Source organism: Buceros rhinoceros, unplaced genomic scaffold (assembly GCF_000710305.1).
Source record: "Buceros rhinoceros silvestris isolate BGI_N320 unplaced genomic scaffold, ASM71030v1 scaffold10175, whole genome shotgun sequence".
Taxonomy (NCBI): Eukaryota; Metazoa; Chordata; class Aves; order Bucerotiformes; family Bucerotidae; genus Buceros; species Buceros rhinoceros.
In genome coordinates this window covers 286-13173 of record NW_010413430.1, presented here as the reverse complement: position 1 = coordinate 13173, position 12888 = coordinate 286, and the positions used below count along the sequence as shown (strand labels likewise).

Below are 12888 nucleotides of genomic sequence, written 5' to 3'. Positions count from 1 at the left end.
CTATTCGGGTCATACTGAAAATCTGGCAACCTTAATGTAAAGGAGTGAAATGGTAAACTGGCTTGCTGAAGTTTTACGGTACGAATTGTACGTGCAAGCTGTTCCTTGTGTACTTGATACCCTGTGTTCTAGTGTGTGTCTTAGAGGATTTGAGCAAGGACTTGGGAATCCTGTTGTTATTTGTATAATATTACCATATTCAGTGTCATCCTCTGAACTCAGAATATTGCTATCTTTCCAAACGTTTGATAAGTTTTAAAGGATTCACTTTTTTCTAATCAAGAAGTCTGCATGTGGTAACTATTACTTTACTTTTTTGCATTTGCAAGGCAGGAATGTGTATAGTAATCTGTAACCAGCTCTCATTCTCAGTCAAGGGCATTCTTTATCCTTCCTTTTCACTTGCCCTGTGTCTTATGATAGAAAGATGGAAGCGTTATCTGTCCTGCTCTCTGGGCATCGTAGGAAGAGACTTTAAAAAAAAAAAAAAAGTGGTGGCTGATCTCGCGCGTGTTGCAGTAGCTTTCAGAATTGTATTCCCACATGCAAAAAACAATGTTAGCCACAGATTGTCTGTTTTGATCTGTAGGTATGAGCTGTCTTACTGTCGTGAATGCCAGTAATGCTTTGGGAGAGATGTTGTACGCTTTCATCAAGTAATAATGAAGATAATATTTTCAGGTGGAGAGTGTTGTAAGCTTTTGTTGTACATTTGTTATCCTCTGCAATATTCTCACGTGCACTGAAAAATGTGAGAAATATACACAACTATTGGGGTTTTTTTATTTTACTTCTGCTGCAGAACAGCTGTTAGTTGAGAGAGATTGTTCTGTACTTCTACCTACTCTTTCTGTCTGACATGACACTTCATTCATTGGCTGCTCAGTTCTGGTTTACTTTCGTTATGAGTTAATGTGTAACTTCAGCGCTTGTGCTTATGGGAAGGTGATGTCTCACTGCTACCGCCACAGAAGAGTAAGATAAGTCTGGTTTTAAGGCTAATAGTTTCATATGTCAAGGGACAAAAATGTGGTGTGTTTTTCTCTTTATGAAAGAATGTAACCTTTAACAGGAAGACAAGGGAAAGAAAATTTACCCGGGCTAGTCCAGTGCAAATAGGCCAAGACTGAAATATTAATGGAAATAATTGGAATGAGGTAAACAAGGCCACTACTCAGTTGGATGGTCCCGCCTTTAGAAGCATACTGCAGTGTCCTTGCATGGGCAGAACAATCGCTGTCTTGAGAAAGCATTCATATTTAGGTCTCTTCTTTCACCAGCTTCCAGTTTGTACTCTGTTACTTGCTCATTATTCATCTTTTTTTTTAGTGAATTTATATGGTTAATTGCTTTTCTGCAAATAAACTTTTCTAAAAATAAACAGGACTAAATTTGGATGATACAGGAACTGTTAGTGATGCAATATCTTATGCCTGCATAATCTATAAAATATATTTTGGGTACAGAGACCGGGTTTATTTATTCTTGAGCAAAAGCGGCAACTTCTTCAGGTTTTAATATTAATGTTAAACTTAAAGCTATGTGATGTTCTTTGCCACTGAGTAAGTATTGTGAAAGTATTTCCTATGATGTGTGTACAGATTGGTTTACTCTTAATTTGGGTTTTATTTGCATCATTGAGGAAACTTGTGCCATTACAAAAAGGTGCTTTGTGTGGGTATTGCCATATCTGTATGTTACAGTTGTCAGTAACTGTAGAATAAGGGATAGTGTCTCTTGATGTGAGAAAATAGAACTTGTAAATGGACATGAATCAGTGGATCTTTAAAACAGTGACAGCAATTTGAGGCTACTATCCCTGAGGCTGAGAGTAGTGGATTTATTCGTGCTTGTTTCAGTGTAGTTGCCCGCCTTAGCTTGATGTGCTGTAGAATGAGGTCGCTTTCCTAAATTGTGTACTGAGTAGGGTTAAGAGTACTGACGTGATCAGTTACAGCCTCATGAGGAGGCAGAGAGCAAGTGTCTTGTGTTAACTTCGTAAACTGCTCTAGCTGAGCTCTTATGTTTCTGTTACAGAGTTGGAGCTTTTTGAAAGGGACATGAAGATCAGCAACGCAGTTGGATAAATTTTCTATTGTATACTGAGGTTTTTAATATGTTGCCATCGTTTGTTCTAGTGGTTCATTTCTGCTTCATTTCAAATTAAAGTAGCAGTTTATAGCAAAAGCGGGAAACAGCTTAGAAAAGAGCATATTGATAATTAGAGGAACTTTATATACTCGCAAGTTTTGAGCAAGCGTTTTGTTGTGGACTGCTTTCATTACATACAGGTTGTGAGGATTCTGGCTGGCTCTTGGTCAGGAGCCTATGACGGAAGAATATGCTTCATATTAAGCACAGCTTTGTGCTGGTTGTGTTTGTGTTGTCACAGCTCCCTCTTCTGATTCCTCAATCAAAATGTACTACCCTTCCCCATTTCTTAGTTCTTCAGAAAGCTGGCAAGCAGTTCTGACTAGGTACAGAGCATGGTGTTGTCTTTTTCTGCGGGCTTTTGCAGTGCTGCCTTCCCCTGGTTAATACCTCCTCAGGGAAGCAGTGATTGCAGGTGGGGAGCTTTCTGAGAAAGCAGTTACTACCCACCTGGAATAAAGACAACAGTGAGGGGAACATGCAGCAGTAACTTTGGCGATTGGATGAATGGCTTTATATAAAATCAGTGCAAATGAAAGCTTACACAGCGGACATAAAACGATTTTCTTTTGCAACATTGATTTCAGAGATGCTGTTTAGCTCACTGAGCTTGACATTCCTGAGGACATCAAGCAGACTTTCAAAAGCTGATCAGCCCTTTTGTTGGTTTCATGTCTTACTTCTTCAGAAGGGTATGCTTATTGGTAGCTAAAACTGTTGCTCGTTGCATTTCTGAGTGTGCAGAAAGTGAAAGGGTGAGGAATAGCTGTCCTAATGTAAAATGTATTTTTTTTGCAACACATAAGCAAAATAAAAATAAAGGGTTTTCTGTCTCTTCTAGTATTCATAAAGAGTTGTTCAAAGATGTCCTTGTAGGAACTGTTGAACAAAATCAGTAGCATTTTACGGTGTGGGCTCTGCTATTGGATGAGCTGATAGCAAGTGTTTCTACAGCAGTATGAATGTACCCTCAGTACATATTCTGTGGTACAAACCCACCATCATTCTGTGTATCTTAAGACTGAAGAAATTAATGCAAATTAGAGCATAAGTGAGAGATTGTTACAGTATTTTTTTTATATTTTGTTCACTTTTCAATATATTGAACTGTGTTCATACAGGTAGTAAGAGGTGGCTGTGTCATCTCATTCTGAATTTCAGTATCTGTCAGTGTGAGATCTTGACCACCTCCAAACTCACTGACAGAATTTCCAGTATAGTAGGTGATCATTGTGCATATACATACATACAGTAAAGATCTTACCAGAAATATCACCGTTAAAAGTAGTGTCTCTCCGTTTCAATGTCCTCATCATATGAAAACTGCTAGGACTAACAGTGTGACAAAATAATATGCTCAAGATAGAATGACTATTTTCTTTCATTCTTCTATTGCTGTTTGCTTTGCCATCACCTAGATTTCTTGGCTCTTACACTAGCTATGACTACTTGAAAAGGAACATCAAGTGGTAAGACTGTTGTTGATGTGAGGATGTTTTTAGGTGTCCTCTCACTGTTACATTTCATCACAGGCATTATGTGCACTTAAGGTTTTAAATGCACAAATTCTGAAAGTATGTGCAATATATTGTAGTCCAAAATTATGGGTATTTGTGAAATTAATAATTTCCTGAAATAAGCTTCTGGAAAAATATTTATAGGATAAGAAAAATATTTTGAAAATAAGATTTTAAAGTTACCTTTATTATGCACATAAAGCTAGTGAAGCTTAAGCTTTTTACATTTCTAATTAAGATGGCATTGTTCAAATACTAGGTGTATTTAGAAAACTTGTACTAGAATATATCATCCTAATTGGCTAATCCATTGGCTAATTATGCTTTTCAAAAACTGCCCCCCCCAAACAAGTGGGTTTATCTTTTTATTTTGAATGCTTGCTAAATTAGAGAACACTTGTTCGTTGAAGTTACCCCAAGAGAAATTGAAAAATTGAGATCTTGAAGGCAATTATGCAAATACACCTGAAATGTCATCTGCCTTCTGTTTGCCATGGTTTGTGTTACTAATCTTCTTCTAAAGATTCAATGTTGTCTTAATCTCTTGTGTTTATCAATAAATGTTTTTATACTTGAGACAGGATATTAAAGAAAATCATGTTTTAATGTTTATAGGAAGATATGGAAATGAAGTGATCATAGAAGAAAAATAATAGCAGTGAATGCAGGAGCTCAGAGCCCTGAGGAAACTGAAGAGTCAAGTGTGGGATTTTTTTCTTCTTTTATTTCAACAGGGGGAAGCCAACCGATACTGAATCAATGGATAGGTCTGTTGGTGAAAAACGCTATGAGCCAATTGCTCAAGTTACAACTCCTCCCCCTGCTCCTTCAGTCCAGTATACACAACCTCAGTCCATCAACAGCCCTGTCCTGTCTCTCCCAGCACATCACAAGCCTGCGCTTTCTGAAGGTGAGCAGTTGGAAAACTAACCTGTCTCATGCAGTAACAATATCACTTGGGTGGTTGCTTCAGCATGTCTACACTGGTAACTATGGTGTTCTCTCACTGAAACTTATTGGTGAAAATAGCTTTTTCCTCTATAGTGAGATTGAGTCTTGTGAAATGATTTGTTGATCCTGTCTGAAACCGTAACTTCAGGTGTTATTAGTCACTGTAACTGTGCTTTAGATAATTAGTGGTCTCAGCAAAGATGAAGTACAACTTCCAGTACTTAGAAAATGTACCTTTTTATGCTTTGGATCAGAATTCTTTAGGCATGAGTGATAGTCATAGGCGTCTAAAAACAGGAAAAAAAAAATTTCACATTGAGAGGATTGCTCAGTCCAACTGAATTTTCCATTTTCTGCAACTGTATTACAGTACTTCAGTACTGGCATTTTTTTGTGGTGTAAATCAGTCTAACCATTTTTATTGAAAGGTCTTAACACACTGTATCTAACACATCTGTTTAGTGAAACACTGGGTAACTTACCTTAACATGCGAGCTAGAGTAGGAGGACATGTGAGCTAAAAGAGCTAAGCTGGACTTGTATGTGTTTTATATAGTAGGTGTAGAATTGACTGAAATGTTGTCTTATGCTGTAGTGTATGTGACTAGAAATTTCTGATAGTTACTGACCAATTCTGGTATTTTTTTGTGTTGCAGTTAACTCTGTGTCTGACCCTCCTCCACCTCAGAATAAGCCAGCAATTTTCAGATCCTCTAGAGAAGACACTGTGCAGTCCACTTATTACCCTCAGAAAAGCTTCCCTGACAAAGGCCCTGTGAATGGAACTGAACAGGTTCAGAAAACAGTCACTCCTTCTTACAACCGCTTTACAACAAAACCTTACACTAGTGCTGCAAGGCCCTTTGAGCGCAAGTTCGAAAGTCCTAAATTCAACCATAATCTCTTGCCAAATGAAGCTCAACACAAACCAGAGTTGCCATCGAAATCTCCAAATTCTCCTCAAGCAATTTTGAAAGCACACAGCTCATCGCAGCCTCCCGAGTTCGATAGTGGAATGGATACCTTTGCTGTACAGGTCGACAAGCCTAAATATCAACCAAATAATGTTAATGCTGTGCCTAAAGCCATTCCTGTAAGGTAAGCTGCTGCTTTATTCTTTCTGTTAGCACATCTATAGAGGTTCAGCTGTGAAACCTGTGGAAAACTGCTGTGCTTTTTTAGGTTGTGCTTCCAACTTCTGTTGACGTTGCAGCTCAAAAATTGATCCTGCAATTCTAAATTTCTGCCGAAGGGCATTGAACAGCATTTGGATAGATACTCCAAGTTGTGTCCCTCTATCATCTTGTGTCTTGTTGTTAGAGAGTGGCATGGCTTTTATTTCTCTTCCTCATAATTACAAATCTTCTGGTAGATGGTGGTAATTTGTTAATTTCTAAGGATAGCTGTTGTACCAAATTGTATTGAATCTGTGTGCTTAGAGTGAGACTTCCTGGTACACAGGTGTAAGGGGTATTTTAAAAATACTTGCAAAAAAGAGAAAATCACTTAACCGTTTCATACTGGCTCTCTTTACTGTGAGACAAAGGAACAAAGGCTGCTTAAAAGCAGCCCCTGCTTGCCTGCTGTGCTTTAACTATAAGAACTAGGTCAAGTGTAACGGCTAATGTTACAATCTTAAGCTATTTGCTTTAATTCATTAAATTATTTTCTCTAATATTTGCTGAACAGTGTTTTACTTTTCTTTGATTTCACAGTAATGCATGACCTAGACTTAAAATCTTGCTTGATGCTGGAGTAACTCAAACATAATAGAAGAATGAATCCTATGTGTTTTTTGAAGCACGAGAAGTGTTTTGATGCTACAGTTTTGTAGACTGCTAGGAAGTTATCTTTCTCTGTACTTACGTCCTGATGACCTGGAAAAAATTGCATGGAATGCCTTTTTTTTTTTTATTGGTCTTTGTTTTCAGGGTGTATCGGAATAGAGGGTTCAGTGTGACTTGAGTAAGGATTATTACTCCTCATGGTATTAAAGTCATAACACAGTTTTGGGAGGAAATAGAAAATTTCAGATGTTAATTACATTTAGTTTTACTGAGCTGCAGTGTGTAGCTGGGGCAGGCTCTTTCTGTATGATTCCAGAGGCATTTTTCTCAGAGAATCTTGAAAACACAAGCTTCAAGTGGTCTTGAAATTCTTGCTTTAACTACTCTCTGAACATTTGCAGTTTGTGGGCCTTGGTGGGTTTTTTTGTGAAAACCTTCTCTTCTCGTGGCAGAGCTAGGAACTACTTTTGTTTTGGTTATCCTGCACAATTGCTTGTGGGACACATTTACCGATTTCCTAAAGTCAGTGCTAGCCTGCTGTAGGCTGTGCTCTGCTACCAAGTTAGAGGCAGTATGCCACTGACTTTCAGGAGGAAAATACTGATAAAACTGCTAGGTTTTCTGTTTTGTATACAGCCCTTCAGCACTCGAGGATGAGGAGGAAGAAGACGGACACACTGTTGTTGCCACAGCAAGAGGTGTATTTAACAGCAATGGTGGTGTATTGAGCTCCATAGAGACTGGAGTTAGTATTATTATACCACAAGGAGCCATTCCAGAGGGAATAGAGCAAGAAATATATTTCAAAGTCTGCAGAGACAACAGTATACTTCCACCTTTAGACAAAGAGAAAGGTAAGAGCTGGCACTGTGCGCTGTTCTGTTATTTAATACTATTCTTTCTAACAGCAGCAAAATAGAGTATCAAAATACCTTAATATACTTCAATGTATAAAATATGTTTCTGTATAGAGTATACTGCTCACAAGAAGTGTAAGAGAAGCAATATTCTCCCTAATGTTGAAAGTTGCAAGCAAGTTGGAGGCCCTATTTATAACTTGAGAATATTTCATGTCTAGACCTAAGTACTGATTTAAAACTTACCTAATGCACTAAAGGAAGGTTCTAAACTCTTTTTTTAAAGAATCTTTGAAACTGAACGTTCCTTCACAAAGTGCAGAGGTGTATTCTAGGCATTTGTTTAGAAATAATTCTTCACTCATAGGTTGGATCAAAATAACTAAAAAGCACACAATTTAAACTAATTCTGCTTGAGTAAGGTGTTTGGAATTTACTTCAATACTTGCAAATAGTCAGCACTTTCTTTTAGAGAAATTGAAAAAATTTAAACAGCTTCATGGTTTAAAAAAAAATGACTTCTATATAAATGTATATTCCTGACTGTCATCTTAAGGGTTGAGTAATGTATATTAGTTGAGCAATTTTTTCGTAGTAAGTCTTTCATACCACTGTTCCAATATACATACATTTTCTGACCGGTCAGATTTCTGATTTTCTCAAGTTAAGAAACTAAAGGGGTTAATTTCATAAATTTGCTGTTAAATCATTACTTGCAATCTGCAGTTACTTGAAATTTTATAAACCAAGCATAGCATGCTCCTTAACTGAATTACCTTACATTAACATTTGGAGTTTAAAAATAAACTTGTGTGTATGTATGCGTTATTTTTTGGCTGTTAGGCTCTTGAGCTGCTGAAGGCTCGTTTCAGCCCAGTGCCGTAAATCCATACAAGCAGAACACTGCAGCTGCAGTGCAAAGAGAAGCATGAACAAGGCTGCTTACAAATTTGGGGATTTGTTTCTTTTGATGCACCTGTATAGACATCAGTGGCAAAAAAAAAAAAATCCCATGACTTAATCATCAGAGATTTATTCTTTTTGCATTTGAGATTGTGATGTTCCATCAAAGTCACTTGAGTGCTCTAAAAGGGACTATGAGAAACAGTCTTGTTGCATGCCGTTCTTCACTGGCAGGTCAAAATGTTCATGTTCTTTCTCTAACCCTAAGTTGCTGAGTAGCTCTAAAATGTGCTTATGTAATACTTTGAACCTATTTCAAGAAGAATCAGTAACAGATTTTTTCTTTAACTATAGGTGAAACACTTCTTAGCCCCTTGGTAATGTGTGGGCCTCATGGACTAAAATTCCTCAAGCCAGTGGAGCTGCGCCTGCCACATTGTGCGTCTATGACCCCTGATGGTTGGTCTTTTGCTCTAAAATCCTCCGACTCCTCGTCGGGTATGCTGTCCTCCCTCTGTCCTTTTGGGGCTTTTGGGTGCTATCGTATAATTTAAATTAATTTGGCTAAAGGTGATGCTGTGTAATATAAAGAACCCAATCATTGTATTTGTGTCAAACTCTCCCATTTCACTTTCATTACAAATGTCTTTCTTAACATTTACTCATGGTGCAAATTCATAGCTAAATCCATGATAGCAGAAAAAGAGTAATATCTCTAGTCTATTAAATATTATCGTATTTTTCTATTCTGTCTTCTTTCTTGAGGACTGCTACAGCTGAATACACTTGAAATGATAGTCGCACTAAAATTGAGAGGAAATGATTATGTACCTCTGATTGGCCTTTGTAACATAACTGGTGTTTGTCTGTTGCTTAATTAACCATATAGGACTCTGGCAAATCTTAACAATCTGCATGCTCATAGATCATGATTTAACGCTTGTGAACTGTTTCCATGTGTGCAAGCTGATGCTAACAATTGGGTCATTTAAGAAAACTATAGTGTTCAGTAAAAGCATTTACAGTTCATTCTAATGTAGCTGGATTTTCCACAAGACTTTCCTTGCTTGCTTCTGCCTATTTCTCCTCTACCGCCTTTTATCCAGAAGTTTCTGGCTGGTAGTAAAAGTTGCAACTAGGTTGCAATTTTATCTGTTCATTTTTACCTCACTGTGGTTTTCTGGGACGAGGGGAGAATGTATTTGCTGAAAGTGTCAGTGAGGAACCTAACAGAGTTCTGGGCAAGTTTCAAGCAATTTCATGAAATGGCTGCGAGGTTACAGTGATTTTGAAAAGGAATGTTTGCACATCTGGGAAAAAAGTCCAAAGGTTTTATTCAGCTACCTTCAAAATTTGTGGTGGAAGGTTCAAACCGTTAATGTCTACGTATGATCTAAGTAATGGCTGAACAATGTGCTTCTGTATATGGCATTTAAGCCACCATGTATGCATATCTTCCATCGCTAATGTATCTATCACTGTCAACACCAAAGCACTGATGCTTTGAAAGATAAAAGCATCAATCCCCTTGATGGGAACTCAATAACTTAGAGGTATTAATGGCAATAATTTTTAGTTGCTTTTTTATAAGCTACTATATGCATGTCTTGCATGCATCTATTTAACAGTGTGTGTATACATGGCAGTGTTAACATGGACTCAAATGGTAGGGTCCCAAAAGATGTGACAACTATGTACAAAATCAATACGACACTTCCTTCGTAACTAATAGCACCTGTTCATGAACTTACTTGAAGTGAAGGGAGAGGACTCAAATGATCTAGACAGTAACTGAAGTTACGGAGACGTTTTTCTCCCTTTCCAAAGTGGGATGTGTGCGTGCGTGCATGTGTGGGTGAGAGCAAGAGCGTGTATATTTAAACTCTAACACTTTCTGTACTGTAAATATAACACCACATTCTGTTAATCTGAAATGGGATGTATATCATAACATTGCTCTTTCGAGACAAACTCTAAAATTAGGCAATTCTGTCTTATGATATGTAAGTAGACCATACTGTGTCTTAAATAAATAATTGTTTTCTCTCTTTCTAAATTAGTTGGTTATGGGACTCTGATTTTTGAGGTGGCTTTATAATAACAGTTTATACAATTTTGGGTGTTTTCTTTCTTCAGTCGTCTGCTCTATCTCATCTTTTCTCAATGTATCCATGTTCTGTCCTAAAAGCGACATTCATTTGCACTTACTAACATCCTTTCTGCCACATTTAAGCCTCATATATTGATATTTTGCTGTTAAATCCCTTCAAAAGCTTGAATGATTCTGGTATTAAAACTGACTGGGGAAAAAAAGTTGCTACCTATGGCCAAACCTGTTAGAATATATTAGTAAAAATACTGAAGGGTGGTTTTTGTTTTTTTGGTTTTTTTTTTTTTCCTCCAAAGAGAGTTGTACGTATGGGGAAAACCATCTTACCCAGCTGGAGATCGCACTGGCTACAATGTAAATGCTGTGTATTTAGGAGGAGAGGCTGGGGAAAGTCTACTGTTGTCTCGTGCAAGACTAGGACCTGGTTGTCCTACAGTCCTGTTTTACTCTCACTAATACATTTACTCATGCGAGTTTTGAGTGGAATTCCCTGCATCGATAAAATGAAAAATCCTCTAGCATTATGGATCTTCCTGACTGAAATAAGTAGTCCCAGCGGGTTGCCATGAACTGGGTTGCATTCTCTAACTATACACAGGCCACTTCTGTTCTTTGTCCCTACATCAGATGTTACCATCACTCAGTGCATTGTGTACTTCATTTTGTTTTCATGAGGTCTTCAAGAAGGTTATATGGAATGTACATGAATGTCACTTAATACCAAGGTCTCAGGTGTTTGCAGTCTGTGTGACTGGGTTCTCTTGATTTGTTGCACATTTCTCAAGGCAGATTTGTTTTGGCCAAGGTATTTAATGTCATTTATCTGGAAGGCTTAAAAGAACTTCAGTGCCTTTTTCACTGCTGTACTGCAGTGGGATGATGACACTTTTTGTATAGTGGCAGCATTTAGGAGTGGTTTTAGGTGGATAATGAAGAATACTTTCCCCAGTTGAAAGCGACAATTGACTGTGCAGATGGAATGTAATCTTTGGTGAGATGGCAGCTGATGACTTACCCTTGTAACAGAATGTTACACAGGACCTTTGACCATGAGTTGAGAAGATCTGTTGTAAAGATTAAGTATGTGCCAGATACTAGAATGCCTTTTAGAATGTCAATATCTCAGGTGTTTAAACAACTGTACTGGATGTAGCTGCAAAATGACTACAATCCTGTCTACAATAATTTTCATAGTAGAAAATAAAAATACCAGTGTCATAGCATTTAGTTACAACATAACTTCTGATTTGACTCATCTCTGTTCAGAAGTGTTCCAAGAAACTTCAAATGCGTCCTCCCCACATTAGCTTGTAAAATGTCCTTTTTTTAATTTCCTGGCAATTTAGGAAAGAGCCAGTGAATACCTAGTTCAGTCTTAACACTTCTCATGTGGAAAGCACTGTGTTGGTGCTGTAGAGGAGAATGACTTACATTTAATAACTTCTGACTGCCACATATCTGTGTTGAATAACTGACCTATCCTACATTATATGAAAATAAAGGGTTATTTTTTTTATTAACAACATACGAACTGCAGGTTAAAAAACAAAACCAAAAAAAAACCCCAAAAAGCCCGAACAACAGAATCCAAAAAGGTGTTGATTCAGAACTTAAAAGCTCCTATCCAAAAGCTTGGTTGTTTCAAGATGTGCATTGTTTGACAGCGGATACTAAACACCAGCATTGTGTTTTCCTCCCACAGGTGACCCCAAAACCTGGCAGAACAAGTCTCTTCCTGGGGATCCAAACTATCTTGTTGGAGCAAACTGTGTCTCAGTCCTAATTGACCACTTCTAAATATAAAGTTAGCTGAGTAAATAATGTGAAACTGAGATGGACCTTACATATAAACTGAACCACTCTATCAAGTATTAATTGTTCTATAAGTGATAATGGATCTTAGTGTTTAAGCATCTTGCTTTAACTAACAATGGTTTAGCAAGAACACTTTTTGAACCATGGTCACAATACATGCCACAAGCAGGGAGTGTACAGTGGGAACAAGGTAGGGATTTTGCAGGTTCTGTATGCTTTGGTTTGTTGGTTGTTCTTTTGTGGGTTTTTTGTTTTGGGTTGTTTTTTTCTAAAGGGCACTATTAGTATTTCATTGCTTAAAATCTGAAAGTACCAATGGAATGATATTCAGAGGAGCTGAATTTGGTTCATGATCCACTGGTGAAAACACAGAATTTGGCCTGCACTTTTACAACTGTATGTTTGTACCTCACAAGGCTCCATTTTGGTCCCTGGTTTTTACATGACTTCTGGTGTACACGACCAATGAAAAGGCAATCACCTTGGGGCAGCACAGATTAGATGCTCTCTGCTGAGAGGCTAATGCAAACACATCTACTTACTGTATATGGAAACACTGTCATGAGAACGGGGGGACGGGGGCAAGCGTGTGGGATGGCTGTGGTTCAGTTGCCTCTGTGGATTTGTAAATTAACCACATTACAGACCCATTAACCAGCAGGGATGCCTTACCCTCATGTTTTTAATAGTCTTAGCTCTCGTAGTTCTCTGTATTAAGTTTGTATGGCTTTTGTGCTTACCTAGGTAATATATCAGGAGAGACAGGGGAAAGGGGGGGAGGGGGTGGGGAACCGCCT

The 12888-nt window shown here is 37.9% G+C and overlaps 1 protein-coding gene across 3 annotated transcripts in view; it reads left to right on the top strand.

The window, feature by feature from the left end:
- Positions 1-12767, top strand: part of TJP1 (tight junction protein 1) — a 40758-nt gene extending 27991 nt beyond the window's left edge. For 2 of the 3 annotated variants that reach the window (XM_010136727.1, XM_010136725.1), the window contains 5 exons: positions 4403-4578; positions 5276-5717; positions 7043-7260; positions 8521-8664; positions 11979-12767. In XM_010136727.1, the coding sequence (XP_010135029.1) occupies positions 4403-4578; positions 5276-5717; positions 7043-7260; positions 8521-8664; positions 11979-12073 (1075 nt within the window). In that variant the 3' untranslated portion in view covers positions 12074-12767. The remainder of the gene's footprint in view (positions 1-4402; positions 4579-5275; positions 5718-7042; positions 7261-8520; positions 8665-11978) is intronic. The other variant, XM_010136726.1, reaches the window with a different exon arrangement.
- The last annotated feature ends 121 nt before the right edge of the window (positions 12768-12888 follow it).